Below are 12,469 nucleotides of genomic sequence, written 5' to 3'. Positions count from 1 at the left end.
ACATCTCCCGGGAACACAGGCGCTCAGGGGGGCGAACTTGCTGCCCAGGACACTCAGCTGAGCCAGGTAACAGTCCACAGTCTAGACTCCTCCATGACTCACAGCTGAGACCTGGAGCATGGGCTCCAGCGGCCACCGCCTGAAGAGACAAAACTCCACAGAAGTGTACTGGCCCTGTGTGCGCCGCCCTCCTGAGGAGTAAGCCAGCAGGGAGGAGAGCATGCAGGGAAGAGCAGCTGCCAAGACGAAAGCTAAGTGAGAGTCAACAACACGAGGGCTGACAATATTTACACGAGATCCTAGGAATGAGGGCCCACTACATGCAGGTTTACACATCATGTCACAGGGCACACCAGGAGGTCACACCTCAGAACCTCTGCAGCTTCTTCAACACAATGACCGAGAAGTACTAAGCCTGCCAGGAGACAGGACTAAACCACAGAAACTAAGGACCAAAAGCAGAACATGAATCAGAAGGGAGGGAGCGCTCCCAGATTTATAGCAGAGACCAACTTGGATAAACCCAACATAACACGAAACTCCCGAAAGTGGGAAATCACAGCTAATGCACGTGGGCTGAACCTCTGCCGGAGCGTCCTTTCTGCTGCGGGTAGACTGCAGCAACTTAAGGGAGAAGAGGCCTATCTTGGCGCACAGCTCCAGGACGCAGGCCACCGAAACAAGGCGGTGTGGCGGCAAGAGCTTGAGGCAGCTGGTCACCACACGCTGGGGCAGGAAGTAGAGGGAGACTGATTGATGTTCCTGCCTGGCTCCCTTTCTTTGTTCTATGAAGCCCAGGACCCAAGAACAGGATGGTCCTGGCCACTACTAGAATGAGCATCTGGTTGAAGATACCCTACATCTAAATAACCCACTATACTTGTGCCTGGAGACCTGTCTCTCAGCTGGCCACAGACGAGCAGGTGACAATCAACATTAGCCACCATGTCATCCCTAAGCTCCTGGAACTCATTCTGTGGCCCAGGCTGGCCTCAAACTCAGAGACACTCCTGAGCACTGGTCCTGAAGGTATGTGCCACCACCGCCCAGCTGCCATCCTGAGTCCAGAGCATCACTAACTTCTCTGACAGTGGCTGGAAGGGAGCTGCAGATTGACATCACTGCTCACTACACATCACTGCCCATAGAAGGTAACTGCTTGCTCCAAGTGCAGCTTCCACGGAATGTGTATGAGTGTCACACCCTGTTGAACCCAAAAGCTGTGCAGTTGTGCCGTTGTGAGAAACTGCGGTGTAACGGCCACAACAGTCACGTCGAGGGGCTTCGGGGGAGTCTGCTGCACAACCATGAGGACCTGAGTTTAAAGCCCCAGCAACCATGCGGGGTCTAGGTTCAGTGAGAGGAAAACATGGTAGAGAAACAGAGAAGATGCCAGAACTCCACCTTTGCCCCCATACACACAAGCAAGCACAGTACCCACACACACACACACACTTCCACCTCACCCGACACATTAGTAAGTAATGGCTGGTGTGGCTGGAACTGCCTTTAATCCTATAATCAGAAGGCAGAGGCAGCCTGGTCTACACAGGGAGTACAGGACAGCCAACTCTACACAGAGAAACCCTGCCCCAGACAACAAAAATACAGATGGGCTATTGGATTAAAACCTTTAACCCTAGCACTTGGGAGACGAAGGCAGGCAAATCACTGAGTTCGAGGCCAGCCTGGTCTACAGAGTGAGTTGTAGGACAGCCAGAGAAACTCTGTATTAAAAAAAAAAAAAACAAAACAAATGGAAATGGAAATTCTTGCCTAAATCAGTGGGTACACCAGTAGCCATCAACCTTGAAAGGTAGCAGGCAGCTACCACAATCCCCACTGCAAGCATGCCCCTGCACACCAACCACACTCCCCCTTAATGCCCTCCCTGCACCTCAGATTATCAGGAGAAGGAACACCAAGAGGCTGCTTGCTGCTCTTCCTGTCACAAAGCACCAGACAAAAGTGGCTTAAGGACAGGCTTCACCCAGGCTCCAGCTGAGCACAGTCCATCGAGTCGGAGGGCTTGATGGCAGGAGCGTGAGGCAGCGGGTCACACGCATCCACAGTCAGGAGTCTGATGCTCAGCTCGCTCACTCCTCTCTGATGCGCTGACACTACTGGCATTATGGGGGTGCCGGCACCCCTGTAACACATCGGGAGGGCGGCGCTGTTCCTGCATCTCGTTTGCTGCTTCCTGGGTGCCACAGGTGACACACACTGCCATGATTCTAGCAACTATTACTCACACCTAAAGGCAGAGCGAGGAACACAGCCCAACGAACCTCTGACACTGTGAGCCAGGGTAAACCTTCCCTCCTCCTAAGTTGCTCCCACAGGCATCTGTCACATGATGAAAAGTCTAAGAGGCTGTGGCCCAAAGAAGTCAGTGGGAACCAGCAATACTTCGAGGAGCTGGAGCTCAACTCAGCAGTGGAGAGCACATGCCCTCTCCTAGAGGCCTGAGCTCTACTCCTAGCGCCCACCTCAGACAGCTCAAAAGAGCCCAACAATTTCCAGGGGAGACAATGCCTCTGGCCTCTGCTAACACTTGTGCTAAAACACATGACCAACATACGCACACGTAATTTAAAACAGATCTTAGAAACAGAAAGAAAATACTGTGAATTGAAGGATGCTGTCACCTCCTCAGTCCAGTCCTGCTGCAACTCCAGTCAAAGTGTCAGCCAGTATTCTGGGAGAACCGAAAGGCCAGTCTAGGAGCTGGTCAGGCGGGGAGACCGCCAATGGGAAGGAGCACCTTGAGGAGGAACAGAGCAGTGCGCCTCCCTCCTCCCCACAGAGGAAAAGCACAAGGAACCAGCATGTGAAGCAGGCAGAATCGGTGCAGGAGGGACCAGCACAGCGGTGGGCACAGGCCTCACGGCAGGAGCTGACAGGGACAAGGCAGGAGACAGAGGGGATCAACCAGCCAGCCACAGGATCCTGCCTCACTCAAGTTGATCCCAAGGAGGAAGAAAGATAAAAGCCACCAGAACAGAGCTTTAGAACTTGAGGCAGGCAGGCAATTTTACTTTTCTTAAATAGAACCAAAAAAGCACCAACGGGGGAAAAAGTCAATAAACTGGGTCAAAGTAAAATTCAGAACTCTATCCCCAAGAGACACCCGTGCCAGGTAAAGTGACCAAGAAGTGAGCTCCTCCTGATTTAGAACATGGCGCCGTCGGGGCAGCTCGGTGGGTTAAGGGCACATGGGTTCAGTTCCCAGCGCCCACAACTGTCTGCAAGTCCAGTTCCACAGGACGGGTCACCCTCTGGTCCCCATGGACACTAGATCCATTCAGACAGACATAGTAACTAATTAATAATAATCTTAAAAGTTTAAGGGTTAAGGGTGGCTGCAGAGCCTGACCATCTAAGTTCAAGTCTGAAAGCCAGGTGGTTGGAGGAAGAGAGTGACACCCACAAGCCCTGCCCCCTCATGTGAGAGCACATGCACACACACACACACCAAGTAAATAAATGTAATCAAGGGGAAGAAGATGCTCTCAAGAAAGAAAAAGTGCCAAGTGGTGGCACACACCTTTAATCCTAGCACTATCGAGACAGAAGCAGGCAGATCTCTTGAGTTCAAGGCCAGGCTGGTCTACAGAGTGAGTTCCAGGACAGCTACACAGAGAAACCCTGTCTCAGAAACAGATCGATCGATAGATGGATAGACAGATAGATGGATAGACGGACAGACGGAAAACAGAAGAAATCAAAAGCCTACAACTCACCGAGTGCCCGGCTAAATCCTCCTGAAGTGACTGAATACCAGGACTGGCATCATGAGACTACAGCATCAAGCTGGAGCCACCAGAGGAGACAAGTCACCTCTGAGGTGCAGGGATAGATGACGAGAGGTGCGCACAGGGAGTTTGGGGTGCCAGGATATTCAGTGTGCCTTGGATGGTTTCTTGCTGGAATCACTGCAAATCTATGTCAGGCTGTAGGTAAGAACTATGCTTTTCTGCATATACATGGTGCTTTTTTCGGTGTAATGTATGTGTGTATGCGGAGGCTCAAGGTTGCTGCCAGATAGCGTCTTCATTTATGCTCCACTTTATTGAGGCAGGGTCTCACGTTGGGCCTGGCACACTCTGATTCAATGAGTCTAACTAACCAGCTTCCTCCCAGAATACCGTCTCTGCCTCCCAGGGGCTGAGTATGGCTGGCCACCATGCCCACCCTGCTTTTACACGGGTTCTGGAAATCCAAACTCCAAGCCTCATACTTGCACAAGTAAGTGCCTTACCCACTGAGCCACTGTCCAAGCCCACGCTTTTTCTTAAAAATCCACCAGTATCCATCAATAAGGAAACACTCAACAGCTCCCTAAAAAGGAGGCCCAACACAGGCAGTTCACAGAGAAAGAACATCAGTGGCATTCCACTCACTCTGTGGAAGCCAGAGAAAGTGGAGATGAAAACGTAGACATGGTGACAGGCACAGCAGGCTCGAAGGTACAGTCCCACTCTGAGCAGGAGTCTCACCTCTGGAACACTCCCCATACACTCCCTCATGCATGCGGAAACAGCCCACACACCTATGCTTGAAGCTGCGCTACCGAGAAAACAAGAGAAAAACATACGTCGCCTTGCTAGGACAGCCCACTAACGCAGCAGTGGTATGCTCTGGGAGCAGTATCTAGTGGAGGGCACATCCTCGCCATAGATGAACACGCTTCAGTGTCTTGTACTTAGGTAGGAAGCACAGTGTCCTCTCTGGGGAAAGCCCTGATGCACACGGGGCAGAGACTGAGCCACTTGTTTGGCCCCTGTCTCCCACAAATCCTTGACCAAGTATTTCCTGTGTGAGACACTGAGAATGAGTGGACAGAACCTGTCTGAAGACCCCAGGTTGGAGACTGCGCTCATCACCTCTCCCCGACTACCGACACAGCCAAGGCCAGTGGTGGGCAACACTCACCTTCTTGCGGGGGCAGGGTGCACATGCTGGGGAGGGCCACACTCACCTGGGCTGTCGGGGCACTCTTGTGAGCTTTCCTGTAGATCAGAGCTGGGCAAATGAAGCAGATGAGGCTCCCCATCGTCGCCCCTGTGAGGCCAAGGATGGTTTCCACTGCAAAGAACAGACAGCGAGGGGTGACTGGGAGTGTGCTCACCTGGAGAGGGTGGCCATAAGGCTGCCTGGGTGCCAGTGGACAGCCATTTGCTGTACCCACGGGTCTCCACTACCACCTGCACCTTCCTCCTCCTCTACATACCCTCCTTTTGTTAGAGCAGAGCATCCTGGGAAATTCTGACAACCACCTTTAAACAGCAAACCACAGAGGGTTTCCTACCAAAATCAGATGTTGGCTCCACACGGCCTAGTATACACCACATCACCTGGCAAGTGACGTAATGCCTTATCCTAAGACATGTGAAAAAAGCTACAATGCGCTGCCTGGCTGATGCCACTGCTCCTGTGTTTCATGACAGCAGCTACAACTCTGCTGAGGAATGGATACGACCTTGAATTTCTAGACAGTTTTTAGGAAAGCAGAGAAAATAGCATGAGACTTTGGGTGTAATCTTAGCTAAATGCTAAGCCTGGGCCAGGGACATCCCTGGCTGCTCTGTGTAACAAGATGAACAGGCCGAAACTAACGGCAGAAGAGAGGCGCAGGCCAGCCACAGCAGGGCTGCCGACCTTACCGTTGGGGATCATGACTCCACCGACCATGGTTCCAAACACCACCGACAGGGTGAGGACCTTAAACCGGAGTGGGGGCATGTAGCCTCCCGCAGCAAAGGTCCCATCTTTTTGCTACATGGAAAAAACAAAAACAAAAAGAACCAGTTTTGAAATGACCACTCTCCAGTGGCGGAGCACCGCCCAGAGCTCTGCCAAATGCGCCTACCTGTGCATGGGGCCAGGAGGGCGCTCACCTGGCAGGTGACTGCTCCAGCATAATCAGATCTGGCATAATCAGATTTGGCTGAGCAGCTTTAACGGAAGCCTACAGAATGCCTGGAAGCCGTGAGTACTTTATGCCAGGGTTGGGCTGAACGGCTCACAACTTTGTGTTGAAATGTTAATACTACGCTCGTTTTCATTTTTGCTCCAGAGAGAGTTAGACACACAGAGCAGACAGCAGAATAGAGGCTCTAGACAGAGTTAGACACACAGAGCAGAAAGCAGAGCAGACTCCAGACAGACAGAGTTAGACACACGGAGCCAACAGCAGAGTAGAGACTCCACACAGACAGCCCTGCTGAGTGGGCCGGCTGCTCCGCAGTGTGGAGCTGCAGAGTACATGCTGAAGGCCTACAGCACGCAAGCACACATGCACCCATGCATGCACACGTGCACCCAAAACTGTTACCATCATTCCCAACAGATCCATAGTGGACACTTGACAACTTCAAAGTCCAGGAAGGAGGAAAGCAGAAGGGGATCTGCTGTGGCACAGCCTGCGCCCACTGCAGCAGGCACAGGGGACACTCATTGAGGTGTGGCAGCAAGGAAGACGTGCTGGCCTTAACTACACGCCTGAGAGTCCCACACAGCCTGCCTGATACTGGCTCTGCCAGAACAGTGTGCCTCTGTTTCCCCTCTGACAACAGAAGTTTCTCTCCATCAAGCTGTTGATCCTCACATGGACTGACACACAGGAAGCGCTGACCACAGTCATCATCCTGAGCTAGGAACACCTGAGCCTTCCAGAACTAGAACTTCAAAGCAGTCTATTTTCATGAGAGACAGCAATGCAGGATAGACTGAGGCGGCTGCAGCTGAAATCGTTTGCTGAATAGGGGTTACAGTTTGTACAGAACCCAGGAATCCCAGCTATAGCACACTGGAAGCTGACCAGGAAATTCTCTACAGAAGGAAGCAGGAACCAGAGTGCTGACAGGAAGTCAGATATACCAAGGGCAAGCAGAAAAGCCATCAACAGGACATCCACAAAAGGGAATGGGCATCGAGTAGAGATGCTGTGGGTTTCCCAGTAAATCCATGGAAACAAAGGGAAGGGAAGAGAAGGGAAAGTAACCCTGTCAACAGACAAAAGACGGGGAAGTGGCCACATGCATGAAACGGTGAAGGAGCGGAGAGCACGTGAACTTCCTTTCGTCTTTTTTTTTTCCATTTTGGTTTTTCCAGACAGTATCTCTCTGTGTAGCCTTGGCTGTCCTAACTTACTCTGTAAACCAGGCTGGCCTTGAACTCACAGCAATCTACCTGCCTTTGCCTCCCAGGTGCTGGGATAAAGACATAAGCCACCACTGTCAGCAGCGAACTTTCTTAATACTTCCTTTTGTTCCATTATTGATGTTTAACTTTACAAAAGAGCTGGACACTAGCACTTGGGACACAGAGGCAGACAGGTCTCTGTGAGTTCAAAGCCAGCTTAGTGCAGACCAGCCAGGGTTATATAGTAAGACTGATTCAAAATAACAAAGAAAAACACACAAAAAACCTTGCAAAAGGGAGACACTATGTAAAAAGCACTGACCCTGTTCCAGCCCGAGGCACAAACACACCAAGGTCACACTAAGCAGTGAGAAATGGTTTCAGCAACCCACAGGCAGGGCGGTACAGCATGAACCACATGAGCAGGGCGAACCTATGGCCACAGAGCTGGTCTCACCTTTGCCCCCCAGGGACAAAGTACTACACACCACCTTCCACAGCATCTGGGCTTGCAGCCACCAGCAGAGGTTAGGCCAAGAGACAGCATGTGAGAGGCACTCAGCCTGACCCTGGGCCTCTGTCACAGGCAGCAGAGTCCATGAGAAGGAGAAGCAGGCACCAGCACACATGACGGTAACACCAGCACTTCCCTCACCCTAAGTGCTTGAGTGACCCTGTATTTCTGGTTACCAGAAGGCCTGGCTGATCAGGCATCAGGCACTGGAGCAAAAGCTGCCATCACAGAAAACAGCTAGCCACTGGAGCTACCTTGCCAGACTCAGAAAAGGCAACCAGGTGAGCAAGCATGGAAAGCTGAGGTGGAGAGGCCTGATGCATGAGAGGCAGCCCAATGGCAGCAGAAAGCAAGGACCAAAGAGCCTCTGAGCCCGTGTTTGAAAGCGTCTCATGAAGGGCTCACATACACACACACACACGCACACACACTATACAAGGGCTCTACCAACACACTACACAGAAGTCCCACTGAAGTGCAGCATAAGGCCATCCCATGACTCTGGGTCCCTGCCACAGCCTCCCCAGAAGGTTCTCCAGAGCCACTCCAGCTCCACTGCTACATCAGTGCTGGCAAATCCCAGAGATGAACTGAGCTGCCTACACAGCTGGCATGGCCCACCGGCCACTCACTCTTTCTCCTGTGTTCTTTTTACCAAGGTTAATTCAAACCATGCCTGGTCAGGGCGCTTCAAGTATAGCTCAAGAGCACTGGGTACACTTCAGCACATGTGAGAGTCAACCTCTAGCAATGAAGGAAGGAAGGAACAAAAGAATGAAGGAACGAAGGAAGGATGGAACGAAGGAAGGAAGGAGCAAAGGATGGATAGATCTTTATTAAAAACTTCCTGGCAGGGCTAACAAGGGTTCAACAGGAAAGCCACTTGCCAACAAGCCTACCAACCTGAATTTGACCCCCAGAATCCACACGGTGAAGGGAAAGATCTGGGTCCCTCTAACCTCTGACCTCTATTCCCATACCAAGGCATGTAAGCCCACCACCATCACTAACTAAAAATTTCAATTACATAGAGACAATGATGACACCCCGTGTGTTACAGCATGGGCTGTGCTTTGTATTTGATTGTTGTTTCTTTTGCTCCCAGGGTCCGCTTGCTACCTTTCAGAGCAGACTGCGGGCACTAGAAATGACACTGTGCGACCTTACCTCCAAACTATCCCTGAATGACTGGAGAAATGCCTGCACCTGGGCAGGCAGACATGAAGAAACCAGGCCAAGGTTCAAGGGCTTGGAGGACAGGAGGATCAAGGAAAGGCAGCAACAGGAGATGGTAGAGAGAAGACAGAGAGCCAGGATTAGCATGAACAAATAGCACACCGCCAGGAGACGCCCTCTCTGAGGATTGGTGGAGAGAAACAGCCCAGATGAGAAACATGTGCCCATATTTATGGGATACTGGATGGGAAGTAGGAATAATTCCTACTTCTTCCAGGAATTATTAGAGCAATTGGCATGGGATGTAGGGTTGGGAGGTAAAAGATAGCTTAGGAGAGTAGTTTCTGCCTAGCCCCAGAGTTTAAGGCACATTAAAAACCTAACAGGTGTCTGTGTCTTTTATTGATATGGGTAATGGGTAAAATAATTAACTGCTGAAATAATGATATGTGATTAAAAGCAACTATTAATTACCACTGTTCTACAACACCAGTTCATTTCAGCTGGGCATGGTGATATACACCTATGATCCTAGCACTCAGAGGGCAGAGGCAGGAGAATCCTGAGTTCAAGGCCAGCCTGAAAAACATAGCAGACTCCCCTGAAAATAACCAAGACTTCATTCCACTTAAAAGTTTGCTTGGACCAGCAAGATGGGTCATCAGGTTAAAGCAGCTGCCACACACACCTGACAATCTGGCTTTAACCTCTGGACCCACAAGAGAAGGAGAAAACCACCTTCTAAAAGTTGTTCTCTGACTTAAACACACACACACACTTAAAGCTTCTTTACTTCTAATTAGGAAACGCTCTACCTACCTCTGTCATAGAGACACAGAGGTAGTCCAAGAGAATAAAAGGACCGTACCTGCTGTTCAAAAAGCAGTGTGTTCAAGGCCTGTCTGCACGGAAGGATCATCATGGGGAAGCCCACAGCCACGGACATCATGAAGCCCACTCGGATCATCTCCGTCACCAGGTTGGAGGGGAAGTGTATGAGGACGTTGCCTGCGGTGGCATCTGTGAAGCTGACGTAACCAAAAAACCCCACCTATTGGAGGAGAAATGAGAATGTGGCCAGCTCTGTCTCTGCCAGTCCAACACCTATCACTCTCCATGCCCACCCACCCACCTGTCTACTGCCTGCCTGTCTTTGTCACCTAATGGCCTCAGACGACCTCCCCAAAGAAGCTGCCATAAGATCCACCCTCCAAGGCCGGAACAAAAGCACTCAGCTCCTCAGCCGTGAGGCTCTTGCGAGGTGGACTGTGGCCACGTACATCAGTGCAGCTTTAACAGAACCACCAATGAGACAGAAATGAAAAGGAAGGTCCTAGAGTGCCTTCTCTAGAGGAGCCACTCTTTTCTGGTTCAAACTCAGTCAGGAGGGGGGTGCAGGCCTGTAATCTCAGCCTTCAGGAGGCATAAACAGGAGGATGGAGAGAGCGCCAGGCCAACCTGGGCTATACAGTGAGACTCTGCCTCAAAAAAACAAAACCAGTCAAGGAGCTGTGGGGTTCAGAGGACGAAAGAAGGAAGAAGAGCCAGGGCCGGGAGACGCTCCGATGGCCACGCAGACTTCGGCCACAGGAGCTGGGCCGCACCCAAGCACATGCAGTCCTCATCTCACACAGCATCCCCTCTGTGGTTCTGGGGATCGAACCTATGGGTCACGGATGCATAGCACGCCCTCTACCAACCAGGCTGCCTACCCAGCTCTACATTCTCATCTAGACACAGCAGCCAGGTGTGGTGTGATCCCAGCTCTTGGGAAGAGAAAGTAGGATCCTGAGTTCAAGGCCAAAGCGACATAATGAGCCTCAGGCCAGCTTAAATTACACAGTGAGACCCAGTCTCAAACAAACAAGCAGACAGACAGACAGACAAACTGTTAAGTATATTAACAAAAAGCTGGGTGGTGATGGTGCACACCTTTGATCTCAGGAGGCAGAGACAGGTGGATCTCTTGAGTTTGAGGTCAGCCTGGTCTACAGAGTGAGTTCTAGGGCAGCCAGGGCAACACGGAGAAAACCTTTTTTTTTTGGGGGGGGGGTGGAGGGACTACTGAAAATGTTCATGATGTTTGTGTTTTGGGGTATTCTCTCACACTGGTATCCCGTGCACCCTGATTTCTTTCTAACGAGAATGGTTCTCTGCAGAGAATTGACAGTGGCCATGAGACTGGTTAAAGCAATCTGGAACCAGTCCTGGCCAAGATGCCAGAGCTCTTCTGACCACACAATGTCAACACAACTGGGGGCCATGTTGCTCGCCCACAATCCCAGCACTCGGGAGGCAAAGGCAGGAGGATCACCCCCAGTCTGATACCAGCCTCACCCTTTCTTCAAAACCAGAATAGGGTGCAGCATGGTCCAGGACAGAAGCAGGTCAGGGTGCCTGGGCTGGAATGACTGAGGCTGAAGAGATGGAAAGATCTGGGTCATCAAGAACACAGTGCACCTACAGACATGGAGAAGGTGAGAGCCATGGCTCAGATGGACACCAAGGCCACAGGGGGTCTTGAGGGCATGAGGAAGCATCCTGCGTATCCAGGGTGTGCAACAGTTCCTACCATGACATAGAAGGCGGTGACCACATTGAGGGAGGAGGCAAATATGGAACTCATGGTCTTCACCGACGGCTCGTCCAGGCTGTCATAGGTAGGCAGGACCTGGCTGTAAAGACAGGCGAGTCACAAACTCCAGACAGGCAAGAGCCTCACCCACCCCTCCTGATTCCGCAGACTTCTACCAAAATGGCCCAGGCGACAAGCCTCTGGCGCTTCCCACAACACTCAGCACAGACCATGACTCCTGCTGCCAAGGACGGTAGCTGGGTGACCCTGTGGACGGCAGCATGGTGAGAAGACCCACAAGCCTACGCCTAGAAGGTTCCGTGCGGATACCTTACGGCACTTTACAACTAGCTCTGCGGTGCTCAGCAACCATGACTGCGCAGGGAATGACGCAGCTCTGAGGAAGGAGCAAACAAGAAGCCGATGCAGCACCACCGCCAAGGGACGGGAATGCTGGACACACAGACACAGACACAGACACTCCAGGAACAGACACAAAGCCGCGCTCTCAACAGAAAAGGAGCTGGCTCTCACCAGTGTAATGAGAAAACTGGTTTCTTTCTGGCCGAGGCCCCGTGCCAAAAGTGTGCTGCTGCTGGCCGGGTGGGACAGGGATACGACAACCTCTCTGCAAACAGCCCATCTGAGGACTTGGACAGAAGCCCAATTGAGAGGAACATGAAGGATCCGGACACCCGCAAGGTGTGCGGGAGCCGAGACTCAAGAGAGAGCGTAGAAGAGGGAGCAAATTTGAGATGGACAGGCTAAGACATAAGCTGGACAGACAGGAAGATCTGGCTGCCTCCCTCAGTACTTTCCAGGTGGCTATGACCTTGCAGGACAAGATCAAAGGCACAAAGGAAACCAGACTGGGAACACCCAGGTGCGCTTGCATATGTGCCTGCGTGCATACAACTGCACACATGTGCACACTGAAATCAGCGACCAAAAAGCAGACCAGCATAAAGGATCAGTGCAGCCATGCCCAAAAATGTCTCTAAGAAGTCAAGAAAAGCAGTGACACACTACAGGGGAGGGCTGGCCGAGTGGAGCCGACC

At 51.6% G+C, this 12,469-nt stretch overlaps 1 protein-coding gene across 6 annotated transcripts in view; it reads right to left on the bottom strand.

Annotated features, from left to right (window-relative positions):
- Slc38a10 (solute carrier family 38 member 10) overlaps positions 1-12,469 on the bottom strand; it is a 45,753-nt gene that overhangs the window by 17,985 nt on the left and 15,299 nt on the right. For all 6 annotated transcript variants that reach the window (XM_021637372.2, XM_021637373.2, XM_021637375.2 and 3 more), the window contains 4 exons: positions 11,409-11,511; positions 9,705-9,887; positions 5,667-5,778; positions 4,982-5,088 (listed from right to left, as the gene is read on the bottom strand). In XM_021637372.2, the coding sequence (XP_021493047.1) occupies positions 4,982-5,088; positions 5,667-5,778; positions 9,705-9,887; positions 11,409-11,511 (505 nt within the window). The remainder of the gene's footprint in view (positions 1-4,981; positions 5,089-5,666; positions 5,779-9,704; positions 9,888-11,408; positions 11,512-12,469) is intronic.

This window comes from Meriones unguiculatus, chromosome 7 (assembly GCF_030254825.1).
Source record: "Meriones unguiculatus strain TT.TT164.6M chromosome 7, Bangor_MerUng_6.1, whole genome shotgun sequence".
In the NCBI taxonomy this organism is placed as follows: domain Eukaryota; kingdom Metazoa; phylum Chordata; class Mammalia; order Rodentia; family Muridae; genus Meriones; species Meriones unguiculatus.
Note: the sequence above shows the minus strand (reverse complement) of the source record. Positions and strands in the feature narration are given on the sequence as shown.